Raw genomic sequence first — 13,374 nt, forward strand, 5'->3', positions numbered from 1 at the left:
TGTATATATAATTCCGTGAGCAGGAGAGGAGTCTGAGGAGGGGTCTTGCTTCTCTTCAGTGGTTTCAGGAGAGTTCCCCGATAGCCCTTGGATTGAGAGTCAGCTTGTTGCTACCCGCACGGAGATCAAATCCATCGAGGAGAGGAGGGTGAAGTACAGGTACCATGCCAAAGCTTCCTTTTGGACCTAGGCCGGCGATAGAGTCACGGGGGACTTCTTTGAGATAGTCGGCCCCCATAGGAGACGAGATGATATTCGCAGGTTGGGTGGCAAGGATGGAGATGTGGTTTCTGATCCCCCTCATGTGAGAGCTATCGCCATTGATTTTATCCGGTCTCTCCTCACGGGTGCCCCATTATCTCCATAGGTGATGGATGCGCGGGAGAGGGTCTGGTAGCACATGAGAGAGGTGGTTCCCCCAACCCCCCCCCCCCCCCCCCCCCCCCCCCCCCGCTCTTTGGTCCTTATTGACTCCCTTCACTGCAGAGGAGCTAGCAGAGGAGAGCCGGCCGGTAGGGGAAAAGACTATTGCCGCCAACTGGACGTCACATAGTGCCGAAAGCTCGTAAGCCTTCTTGAGGAGGCCGGCACGACGCTTGTAGAAGGTCACCTGCCAGTCGTCGGCGGGGTTCTCGATGCGCCGGATGGCCATGGGCTTCCTCCCGCCATGGCTAGCTTCTTGATGTGGTACCTCCATCACTCTCAGCAAAATAGAAAGAAAAGCGGAAGCTGCACCCTAGTCTTGTGCCCTTCTGGTGCGCACAAATGTATTTGAAGAGCTAGAAAGCGGGGGGCTGAGGGGTGTGACAGCACGGCACGAGGGGGGGAGAGGGGGCTGCAGGGTGCAAGGGCATGGCACGAGGGGGGGGGATCATGGCAAGTCCACTCTCCCGAGTTCCATTGGAAGAACTTGAGAGGTTGGCTCTCCCATGTCCATAGCCACCATAATCTTTCCCTAGCCAGCGGGGGGTCTATGTGCCACTCACATGATTGAAACCCAATCACCCTCACCCGCTGTAAGGTGCAACCATTGAAATTCTCCAAGGGGGCTCGAATCTCTCTAATCTACCATGGGGACCAATAGAAAAAGTGAGCAAACCACTGCCCTCATCCGCTCCATGGATTGCCGAAAGAATATCGTGCCTAGTAAACACGCCTAGTCACAGTGTGGGGGTCGGGTCTAGGAGAGGTGTCAGCCACTCCTGAGGAATAGCAGAGTCGATGTTCATGCTGCGCCTGCTCTACCCCAAATCCCTGCCAAGCCTCGCTCTTAAACACTCGGGGTTAACTGCGACGACAGGATTCAACTGCCAAAGATCGATGGCACCTCGGTAGCAGTAGTACATTGGCGGTCACAGGGCCTCTCCCAGTGTTTATTTTTGGAAGAGGCTCTAGGGCAGTTTCGGCCTTGAAAGATCACCCTCTTTCTTTGGCTGACAGCACACATGAGCTTGGCGGTTGGCACGTGGTTGGCCATTGGAGGTCGACCAACAGCTTGCACGAGGTGTGGCCACCCTCAAGAGTCTCAGAAACATTGTCTTTGGGATTTCCGGAAGGCTCAACGGGTTTGGTAGCGGATTTTCCGCATCTTCACAATGGACAGGACCTAGACCCGGATCATTTCATGCTGTACGGTCGCTAGGGCCACAAAGGCTAAGGTTGTCAAGGCCTATGAGGAGGATGGTAGGGGACTAGCCCTTCAGGTTTCTCACATCTGCATTTCGGCAGTACCAGTCATAGCCCCATCTACTAACCACTGGAGACCAAGCTCATGTCGGAGATGGGAGATTTGTAGTATCATTGCAGCCTGGCACATATGGCGAGCTAGATGCAACAAAGCCATCAAGGGTACCCACACTCCACATGCGGAGTCCATCAAGAGCATTTCGCTTGACATCATCCATACCCTCCACGGTGAGTGGTGGGGGGAGTTGCAGGGTGGCTTTGATCGCACGTGGAAGCGGCAGGTAGCTTTCTTGAGGCTTTGGATGCCTGGCCCTTTTCTCACTGATAGAGGTGGTGATCCCAGTTGGCATTACAGACCACCTGTGTGGTTATCCCCCCCCCCTCCCCTTGTATGATATAGCCTTCTCCTCATAGAGCGGCCAGGTAGAGGAGAAGTGCATCTTTCTTCACCTTTTGATTATTTTATCTCTGCCATGTACATGAGGCAAGGTTGTATCTCGCCCTTTGTTGTTGTGTTTAGCCCATCGTGGATGTTTTTCATTAACTAATAGAAGGATCATCTTTTTCCCAGAAAAAAAAAGAAGCCTAAAGATTTACAACAAGAGACAAATCCGTGAAGTTTGAGAACTATCACGGAGATTTTGAATCAGCAAGGCTTTGGCCTTTATCTCCCTGTTTGAGATCGCATTTCATGAGGGAGTTTTTTGAAAAGTCAAAACTCAGGCATGTGGAAATGTTTATGAAGAGTACTAGCACATCGATGGTTGGCCGAGAAGATATGCGGCAACACCTTTGCTGCATGGGCTGAATTTAAGAGTAAGTTTTATGCACAGTTTTTGCCTTCCAACTTACATGTGCAAAAAGTGGGATTGGCTGGATCAAAAGAGGGGGAATCAATCACTTTTGGAAATTGCTATTGGAGGTAATCCCCTTTATAAAGATAGATGAAGAGAAGAAGAAAAGAAAGTTTGAGTCAGGCCTTTAACCTTGAGGCGTCTATTGATCCGTTGTCCCATCAGTGTGGTTGACAAGAGATTTGCTGATGTTTAGAGGACCTTTGTTATAGATGCAGGCTTTGATGTAGATTACAAAGCGATCACTACAAGGGCATCCTTTACTCTTTTGTAATCACCGGAGCCATTGGATGCGATGATGAGGCTAGCTGTCAACAACAGCAGCTGGAAGGAAGGAGCTTGCACTCTCAACATTGGCAGAAATCTATCCGAATCAAACTTTGCAGTAGCAGCTAATAAATTCAGCTTTGGCCGCAATTCAATATCGAATGGGTGTAATCCAAAATTGATATTAGCATGGGAAAAGGCAAGAACAAAGCTGGTTTTAATATGCATAAGGGTGGACGGCCACCTAAAAGGGACTTCAAAGATGCCAAAGGTTCTCCGAAAGCTGAAAATGTACAAGAGAAGAAGCCATGAAACAAGAGGAGCACATATGGGTTGTGTCAACAACAACGAGCGCAGTACATAAGAGAAGCTAAATGGTTTAAGTGTGGTAGCAACGACCACATATCTCCTCAATGTACTAACACAGACAAGAAAGAAGCACCACCCAAAGTGCATGTTAATATGGTACCTGATGTGTAGGGTAATAAGGGTCGTGCAAATAAGAATAGAGTGGTATGTAAAGTGTGGAGGAAACTCAAAGATCAGCCCACCCTATTTATATTTGATGATTGCTTTGCTGACATCTGCATCTCCACTCAAATGGCTATTGCCATAGGGATTGAAGTGGGAAACATGGGACCCGAAATACATGCAGCTTCAGCTTTTGTTGAGAAGGATGGGAAGGTCACTCCACTCATTGGAAAATTGCCAATTCACATCCAAGTCTACCTCAACCACGAGAACTTTCTTATTGTGCCTCTCAATGGATGTGATATATTGCTTGGCAAACTGTGGCATGCTCGCCTAGAGCCCCGCAGCAAGAACTACAAGACAAACAAGATTTCTTCTTCTTCTTTTTTTTCTTTTTTTTTTTGGGAAGAACGATCCTTCTATTAGTTAATGAGAAAACACCATAAGGCTACAAAGCTCACCTCACAAGGAGGGATAATAAACACAGTGAACACCGGAGCTCCACCCCCGTGGCTGGCCGCTCTCTGGGGGGGGCTACCTAGTAATACATGCGGGAGGTGAGAAGAGCCAAACTGGAGGCCTGTAGTGCCAAGTGACATCCTCACCCCTCGCGATGAGGAAAGGGCCAGGCTGCCAAGTGCGGAGGAACGCCTTGCGGCGATCTCTCATGCGATCCGAGTCGCCCTGAAGTTTCCCCCAGTGTCCTCTCAAGGTGTGAATGATGTCCACCAAGAGGGCCTGTATGACCTCCGCCGGTGGAGTCGCCTAGCGGTCTATGGCCTCCCTGCATCGGGCTCTCCATATGTGCCAAGCCGTCATGCTGCTGATCATCTCCCATCTGTGCCCGTCCCCCTCCTCGGAGACTGCCGAAGAGAAGTCTGGCGTCGGAACCACCGCCATCACCCTGTCAGAGACCTGGATGGTCACACTGCCAGGGACGTCCTTGTATCCAAGGGCCGGGCCGCTGTCCGTGGCCCAAGCCACCGCGCCCCACGTCACCATCATCTCACCTGGCGAGCCTACAAAAACCATCCCGAGAGCGCGCTGCCAGACCTGCTGTGCCTGTGGTGGGCAATCCCATAAGCAGTGCCGCTGCGACTCCTGTGCACGGCCGCATCGGGGGCAGGACGTTGGGTGTCTGCCAAAAGCTAGCCAAGCCCCCACAGCCAGTCCTCTATGCGCTGTAAGCCAGAGAAAGAGCGTCACCTTCCGGGGCCGGAAGCTGGCCCAAAGGCGCTGCCAGAAGTCCCTAAGGAAGGCAGGGGAGAGCCCCTGTCGCCGCCAATGTTCGGCTGCCGCCGGGGTGGCCGCTATCCTGTGCCTCTGGATCCGCCGCCCCAGCCTCGCTGTGTACTGAAAAAAGGGGGTGCCTGGGCTGGTGGGGGCCGAGTAGGGATCTCGCCAAAGCCACTCGCCTGGATCCCACTGAAGGCGAATAAGAGGCCTGCTGTCCCAAGCCCATAATCTCCAAGAATAGTCCTCCCCTATCGAGGCCGGTGAGGGGTCTACATGCCACTGTCTCTGATGAAAGCCGACCACCCGCACCCTCTGAAAGATACAACCCTGGAACTCATCCAAATCTAGTCGGGTCCTCTGAAGCTAGCCTCCCTCTCCCACCTCGAAGGTGAGTGGGGCGACTCTCTCTGCTGAGCTGCAGACCGCTAGAAGGATCTCATGCCGAGTAAAGACACCCATCCACTGTGGAGGTGGAGGGTCTTGTACTGGAGTCCGCCACTCCCGGGGGATGGTCGCCTCAATGTCCTGCCTCATCAGCTCTCTGCCCCTCATCCCGCTGAGTCTCCTCTCCTGAACCTCTAGAGACAGCTGCTGAAAACATATCCAGTCGTCTAGGGACTGGGTTGGGCCGGAACTCAACAGGCCCCACGACACGTGGGATCATGATCCAACCATATGACCACTGGGAAGTCGGATCAAGGGGTTCCAGATCAATGGCTGCCTCAGGCGCTCCTCATCGGTGCCCGGGGGAGTCTGGAAGAGTGACGGCCTCAGATGCTCCCAGGCCCTCAGAAGGCTAGCTGCAAAACGCTCCTCGAAGCCAATGCCCACTCCTCTGGATCGCTGCTCTGTAAAGATCCACCTGATGCTGGGGGTCCAGGGGCCGCTAAGAGAAGGAGTGCGGCTGAGAATCCTGGAAACAAGAAACTCCTTCCACGGCTCAGCGCCTGGTAGGAGGCCACGAACCACCAACTTGCCAAGCAAAGCCCGGCTCTGACAAATAGGATCAACTATGCCCACGCCGCCTCTCTCCCTCGGCTGAGTGATCACAGCCCATGCCACCTTGGCCCTGGCGGGCCGCCCGTCGCCACCGGACCAAAGAAAGTTCCTGATGAGCCTCTGCACCTGGCCAATGCACGCCTGAGACAAGGCCCAGCAAGAAGTGATGTACCACATGGTAGCAAGCAAAACCTGGTTGGCACAACTACTCGGCCAGCCAGAGATAAACAAGCGGTACTCCAGTACTGAAGCTTCTTCCGAATGCTCAGAAGAAGGGGGGCTATCTGCTGCTCCGGAGATATGTCGATGCCCACATAGCATCCCAAATAGCGCACTGTAGTGCCGGGGGGCGGCCACTGAAACCCATCAACTGGCCTCCAAGTCGGGGGGGGCACAGAACTGACCCACAACCCACACGACTTGTGCCAGTTGATCAAAGCGCCCGAGGCTCTGCAAAACCTGTCCATTGCCGCAAACTCCGAGTCTAGGAGCTCCTCCGAGGTGCGGATGGGGAGCTGGAGGCCCCGCAAACGTGTATCCTGTGCCGTCAAGAAAGTGCTCATGGCCTCCGCCACAAAAAGAAAAAGAAAGGGCGCCAAGGGGCACCCCTGCCGCACCGAGCGCGAGAGCTGGAACCTCTCTCCGCGCACACCCTGTATCAGCACCTGGCTATGAGCCGATGTGTACAGAGTGCAGAGACCCCACGGATCCACTGAGGGGGGAAGCCCATCCTCTCCATAGTGCCTTCCAAGAAGGCCCAGTCCACCCGATCATATGCCTTCTCGAAGTCGAGTAGCACTGCCAGATCCTCCTGCCGAAATCTAGCCAAAGCCGTAGCCTCCCAGAAAGAGAAGATGTTATCCAGGATGCTCCTATCCTGGATGAAGCCTGTCTGCGTGGAGTGGATGATGTCCGGAAGGTGAGGCTGAAGCCGCCTGCTGATCGCCTTAGCTAGGACCTTGTAGGCCGTGCCTAGCAAGGTGATCGGTCTCCACTGTCTAATCTCCAGCCTGTCTCCTCCCTCTTTGGGGATCAAGTGGATCAACCCCTCTGCCATGCTGTCCGGCATGTCTCCCGACTCCATGATCTCCTGGAATGCCAATCTGAAACCCCTATGCAAGAGACCCCAGTACCTCTGGAAGAAAGCCACTGAGAGACCGTCCTCTCCTGGGCATTTGCCCCGAGGGAGTGCCTGAAGAGCCTCCTCCAGTTCCGTATCCGAGAAGGGGGAGAGAAGGGAGTGCTGCAAATAGGCCGGCACAACCGGTCTCGTGAAGCTCCAGACTGCCTCCCGAGCCTCTCTCACCCTGTCATCTGCTGGCTCAGCAGAGAGCAGATCCCTGTAAAAATCTGTGGCGATCGCCCGAACCCTGGGGGGATCCACCACTACCTGGCCATCAGCCTGCCGAAGACGCCTGAGACCCTCTCGTCTGAAGCGAGGCCCTGTCGCCTCAAAGAAATCTCGAGTCACTCGGTCTCCAGCCTGTGTCCAAAAAGAAGCCCGAGCATGGAATCGGAACTCCACCCTCCTCTCCTCGATGGATCTGATCTCTGTGCGAGCCGACTCCATCTGCTCTGTAATCCAAGGGCTCGTAGGATCCCTCTCGTGAAGTCTCTGGAGGGAGGCTAGACTCCTCCGCAGGCTCCTCTCCTACTCTCTGAAAGCCTCCAGACGGTCCAGGGCAGCCTGTCTGAGCATCCTACTGATCTCCTACAAACCCCTGTCAAGATCGCTGGCTGCCGATCCTCTCCTGAACTGAAGCTCCTGCCAGACCTGCTCAACTCTGGTCGCAATCTCGGGCTCCTCTATGAGACAATCTGGAATCCGGACGCTCTGGCCTCCCTCTCCTCTCGTAGGGTCCTCGATCTAGAGAAGCACTGGAAAGTGGTCTGAAAACGAGGAGCCTGCAAGTATACCCACAGTGCCACCTCTATCGCAAGCCCACTCATCAATGTAAAACCTGTCGATGCGGGAAAGGTTAACTCCTGTGGCCCGTCTATCCGAGCGCGAGAAAGATAAACTCCCCTGCAACCTGCCAAACTCCGAGAGAGTCCACGGATCCTGGCCTCTCACCTGCAGCACTAGTTCCTCCCAGGCAGCGAGCTCCGGCCCATGAATGGTCTCCTGGCTCCCCCCCATCCTGTCCGCTGCATCCTCCAGCATGTTGCAATCCCCCCCTAGGCACCAATGGTCTGCCATGGGGAGGGAATGCCTAATGGTGCTCCAGAACTCAGCTCTCCCGGTCGCCCCATTAGGGGCGTAGAAGTTGAGGAAGCCAATGCGGTCTTCCCCAACCCGAAGGATGATCCACTGCGCTCGACCCTGGACCAGAGTGCCAGAATCCACAACCTCGGATAGAAGCTGCTCGCTGACTGAGATGCATACTCCACCCTGGTTCCCCTGGGAGCCATATGCCGGTGACCAAAAAGTGTGACTCCTGCCTGGCAAGATCTTCCCGCAGGTGCGGGTACGCCCGGCAAAAAAGGTGGTGCTCCTGGATGAAAAGGATATCTATGGGTCCTCCAACGAGAGCCCTCTGGATCTCCTGGCGAAGTCTGCCCCGACCAATGTAGCAGCGAGGTCCACCAAGACCCTGGATGTTCCATGAGAGGATCCTCATGCATGAGCGATGGCAAGTGAAGCAGCCGCCACTGGCTCACCCCTCTCAGCCGGCCCGGATGAGCTGCCCTCCACTCTATGAGTCTTGGGCGCCGGCTTGGAGGGAGAATAGTCGCTGTCTATCCGGGTGCGGAGTCTCTCCAAAAAGAGGGTGACCTGTCTCTGTGTCCAGCCCCACTCCACCTTCGCCCTGTCCAGGGCATAGGCGTGAGACCAATCCTCGGCATATATGTATCTAAAGGTAGGCTGCATCCTTGGGGCGGCGTGGAGGAGAATCAGTAGCACCGCCTCAACTGAGGTGTGGACCGGATCCGCCCGCCAATCTCCTATACCAAACAAGCTCATGCGGGCTGAGTGTAATCTGGTCTGCAATAGGTCCGTGAGCCCCAAGTCGCTGAAGTGGTGAGAGAACTCCAGTATCTGATCACGCAAAACTTCCTCTACAGAGTTGCAATCCCATGCTGTGCCTGGGGCAACACTGAGAGGAAAGGAGAAGGCCACCATGCTGCTCACCACTGAAGGAGAACGAGAGGGATGGCACACCACGCAAACTCGCAGGGGCGCGACCAGTGTCTCGAACGGGCCAACATCCAGCTGGAGACACTTGAAAAAGCCGTAACCCACTGGGAGCCCCATCACTCGCGGGGGCCCCCCAGGGGAGGCTGGGTGGAGAGAACTCTGTGAGGCGAAGCTAGGATCGCCATCTCCACCGGCCCGAAGTGGCGGTGGAACAGCCGCTGAACTGAACTCTGGCCTACCCAGCTGCACTGCCCCGGGGCAGTGGGTGGTCTGGAGGAGTATCCTGGAGAGGCCGAGGGAGGGATGGTAGCTCGCGGAGAGGAGGGGGGAGAGCGAGGAGAGGATGGAGAGGCATCTGCCCGAGGAGAGGTGTCAGGGGGGGCCGCTGGGGGACGCGGGAGGGGGGGGGCTGGGGGGGGAGAGGGGGGGGTGGAAGGAGTGCTCTTTGAGTGAGGGGAGGAGGGGCCAGGGGTCGCAGAGTGCAGCCCGGGATCCTCAGGAATCTGCTCCATGGAGGGGGCGGGGCCCCCCGCGGGGGGAGGCGGGAGCGGGGTCTCCACGTGGGGGGCTCCACCGGCGGCCTCAACGGGCACTGAGACTGAATCCTCATCCATCGGGGTGGGACCTGCTGGCCGCCTATCCCTGACTGGAGCATAAGTGCGGGTAGGTGCCTGGACGCCAGCCGGAGTCGCCTATCCGCCAGCCTGTGCTGCCTGCTGGCGTCTGCGCGACATCCTCCGCCGGGGCCTGCTCGTCAGATGATGGCGCCTGCTGAGACGAGCCAGGGATATCCGGTCTCTGAGGTGGATGGCCACCCCTCGGGCCTCCTGAAGGGGGTCCAGAGGCGGCAGAGCGTGAAGGATGAACCCCCTTGCGGGGACAGGCGCGTGCGAGGTGGCCCATCTCCCGACAGATGTAGCACTGGCTGGGGAGGCCCGAATACTCCACGCGCTGTATCAGATGTCCTCCAAAAAGACAAGGGAGGAGGGATCGTCTTCGGGAGGGACTCCGGCGATAGAACCACAACGCGAATGGCCGGGAGTCCTGCTGCCCGAGCTATCACTGAAGCCGCTGTCTGAGGCGTCTCCACCACCTGCCCAAACGCCTTGCCAATGGATGACAAGAGGGGCAAGTACTCCCTGCGGAGTCCTGGAAAGCAGATAGTGATGGGGAAACCTGTCGCGCCTGCTAGCGGGTCAGAAACGGGGTCGAAACCGTGAGTCCATTGCGCCAGGAATGCCCGGGATGAGCGGAGGGCAATGGGGCTCCGAGCCAGCACCGTCTGAGCTGCCTGGGGGGGACTCGAAATCCACCTGGTAGTAGCCACGTCCCAAAAAAATCGACGCTGACGATCTTGGCAGGCACGCCAACGAGGCTGCCTTGCAGAAGGTCGCGAAGCTCTCTCCGCATCGGACGGCTACCCACTATCTTGCAGACCAAGGAGGAGGCCTCAAGAGCGGATACTGTGGAAACAAACAACTGATGATCTGCATCTGTGAACTCCAGACGGAGACCGGAATCGGCAGGGGTAGTCGGAGCGGCTTCCATGGAGTCCTCCAGAGGGAAAAGGCCAGAGACCGGGGTCACCAACGGGAGGGGCACAGCCCTACGAGGAAACGGAGAGGCGGAAGGAGAGAGGATAGCGGGGGCGGGGGGGGGGAGCTGAGGCGGGGGAGCTAGCGGTGGGAGGAGGGGCGAGACGGAGGGGGAGGTGAGGGAGAAGGCGGGGGGAAGAGCCGCGAAGCGGAGGAGAAGGCGGGGGGGGAGAGATGGCGGGGAAGAGAAGGCGGGGGAGGAAGCGAAGAAGGAGGCGGGGGAGGAAGCGAAGAAGGAGGCGGGGGAGGAGAAGGCGGGGGGGGGAGAGATGGTGGGGGAGGAAACGAGGAAGGAGGCAGGGGAGAGAGGCGGAGGAGAAGGCGGGGGACAGGCGGGGGGGGGGAGAGGGGGGCGCGCGGCGGCGAGAAGCTGCAGGGGGAAGGTAGACGGGAGGGGGATGAGACGGAGCTCGCAGGGGGCAGATAACCCGACAAACAAGATTTCTTACAAAGGCCGAGAGCATCATATAGATGCAGGCATATCGGGTGATACTATCCCCATTGTATCTCACGTACAAATCAAGAAAGCAATGAAAAAGAGTGTTTCTTCGTACTTGGTTTTTGTATGTGATGATGTGGAACATAGCAATGTGCATGTTGATTCTCTCACTCATGATAGGCTGAATTTTCTAAGTGAGTATAGAGATTGCTTTGTAGATACATTGCCAAATGAAATGCCCGTTTCTCTGCCACAGGATCACCGCATTGATTTGGTGCCAGGTAGTTCGCCTCCTAGTAGGCCGGCATAGTGTTAGTGCTTGCCAACAAGAGGAGATTATGAAACAGGTTGGTGAACTCCTCAAGAAGGGTTTAGTGCAACCAAGCTCTTTGCCATTTCACTCACCCGTTCTCATGCAGAAGAAGGATGGTTCATTTCGTATGTGTGTGGATTACAGGACACTAAATAAGATAACCATCAAGAATCGGTTTCCCATACCAAGGATTGTGATATCTTAGATAAATTGGATGGTTCATCATGTGTTAGTTGCATATTACTTTCTTTCTTTCTCCCACTCACTTCAAAAATTGAATTGCTCGGATACCAATTTCGTGGAATAAATTCAAAAATTAAGCTATTAATTGAACAAATAGCTCCAATGCGGTGATAGCTCAAGTGGTAAAGGTGTTTGTCTAGGACCACAAGGCCCTGGGTTCAAAACCCCACACGGTGCTTCCTCGGCAGCATCATCTAGGGGCGGATAAAAAAACGCCTACGGGTGGTGAAAAACGGTAACTATGGAAGGATCCTAGGCCTAAGGCCAGCGAGGAAAAATATAATAAAAAATTGAACAAATGACATAACAACATTGAATCACAAGCTTGCATCACAAATATAGAGAAGAACATTTTTCCGCTTGCTTAAATAATCCTCATTATGTGAAAGGTTTTACCACTTGGGCTACCCACAAAAAACACTCACACCTCTTCATATCCCTTCTCATTGCATAGTCCTTATAAATGAACATTTGTCTATCAACCATTCAATGCAACATCTTAACTAATTAAGAATGTCCTAGGTGTTAATAAGTGAACATTATCCTTAAAATATGACCTGGTGTCCATTGGCTGCGGCAACTAGGGATTGAACCCGAGATCCTCAACTCAAGAGTTTAATCACTTAGCAGCTCTCTTACATGCCACAGATCACACGTACCTTTTCTTCACCAATAGAAGGATCTCTAGCTGAGCAGATTGCGTAAGTGCCTCAAAGAGTACTTTTCTGTAAGCATGGAAATTGACCAAAAAAAGTAAGAACAAAGGAAATTTTCAGTGTTGTTACTAATTCTGAACTTCTTATTCACTTCTTTATTGAAAATCTGGTATGATCAGATTTTCACATTTCAAATTTTTTGTATTTTGGCAGGCCTTCGGGAGTTTTGATTTGTGGTTAGCTGCTGAGAACGGTATGTTTCTTAAGCATACTCGGGGAGATTGGAAAACCACCATGCCTGAACATTTGAACATGGATTGGATGGAAAGTGTCCAGGTTTGGATCTTTCTTTCTTTCTTGTCAAACTTATCTTCTAGGAAATGTTTTTTTCACATCAGCAGACAGTATTGGATGTAATGTGAAATTTCAAGGTGGGGATGGCGGCTACCACCTAGGCCCATATATATATGTGTGTGTGTGTGTCACACACACATATATATACATGCGTGTGTGTGTGTGTTCATGTATATGTACACACTTATTTTTCTGGGTAAAAAGCTATGTTCTATTGCTTCACTGCACAAAGAAAAGAAGCCTTCAAAAGTGAGGCAAACTTCTTGAAGAACACACACACAAGTTTAAAAAAGTGGAAAAACAAAAGCTAATTGGCCATCATTGATATGATGATGCAATGTTGTCAAACAAAGACTAACGCAAGGATTGACGAAAGTAGTGATAGCGTGCAATCCTTTATGGAATGAGAAACAAATTGATTTCTTGCATGCCATATTGTCCACAAAGCCCAATATCTAGTCCACATTAGAAAGGGACATGCATGATCCAATCTAGAAGGCCACCTGCCAAAAAGCCAAAAAAATCTAGAGAAGGCATACTCTAGGAATTTGAGTTTAAGAAAATGTGAAATTTGCCAAAGGAAACTTTTGGTCTCTAGACAAGACCAAAGAAGATGCATCATTGTTTCCTTTAAGCAACCACAAGAAGGGCATTTCACAGTAGCTATGTGTCTTTTTTCAAGAAATTTTCCAACTGGAAGAACTCCCAACAAGCATCACCATAAAAATAATCTAGATTTGAGTGGCAATTTACTATGCCAGATTCAGGTTTTGTTTCCCCCACCAACGAGTTGTCTTAGCGAGGAGCCAAATCTTATTAACTCGATCGACAAACTGTAGATCAAAGCAGCCGAAACGTAAGAGAAAGTGTCACTAGCCTGGACATTTCCCAGTATGAAAGGGGTCTGGTGGACTCTAGGATGTCTAAATATTTGGAAAGTACAAGCTTTGGGAATGGGGGATTATCCTAGAATACAAAGGACCACACTCCTAAAATTTAGGAGAGTTGCTATTTTTGGCCCGACTCCGATGGAAATTCCGTTCGCGTCATTATATCTGGAATTGAGCAAATACCAAGAGTTGGCAAAGTGCCTATGACAGAATGTCTACCAGTTGGGATATT

General features: G+C 53.2%; 1 protein-coding gene across 5 annotated transcripts in view; it reads left to right on the plus strand.

Moving 5' to 3' along the window:
• Positions 1–13,374, plus strand: part of LOC147619643 (alpha,alpha-trehalose-phosphate synthase [UDP-forming] 1-like) — a 192,538-nt gene that overhangs the window by 146,125 nt on the left and 33,039 nt on the right. For 4 of the 5 annotated variants that reach the window (XM_086773322.1, XM_086773321.1, XM_086773320.1 and 1 more), the window contains one exon: positions 12,112–12,234. The exons of the other annotated variant lie outside the window; for it this stretch is intronic. In XM_086773322.1, coding sequence (XP_086629448.1) covers positions 12,112–12,234 — 123 coding nt within the window. The remainder of the gene's footprint in view (positions 1–12,111; positions 12,235–13,374) is intronic. 5 annotated transcript variants of the gene reach the window in all.

This window comes from Cibotium barometz, chromosome 33 (assembly GCF_041138505.1).
Source record: "Cibotium barometz isolate CiBa-2024 chromosome 33, ASM4113850v1, whole genome shotgun sequence".
Classification (NCBI taxonomy): Eukaryota; Viridiplantae; Streptophyta; class Polypodiopsida; order Cyatheales; family Cibotiaceae; genus Cibotium; species Cibotium barometz.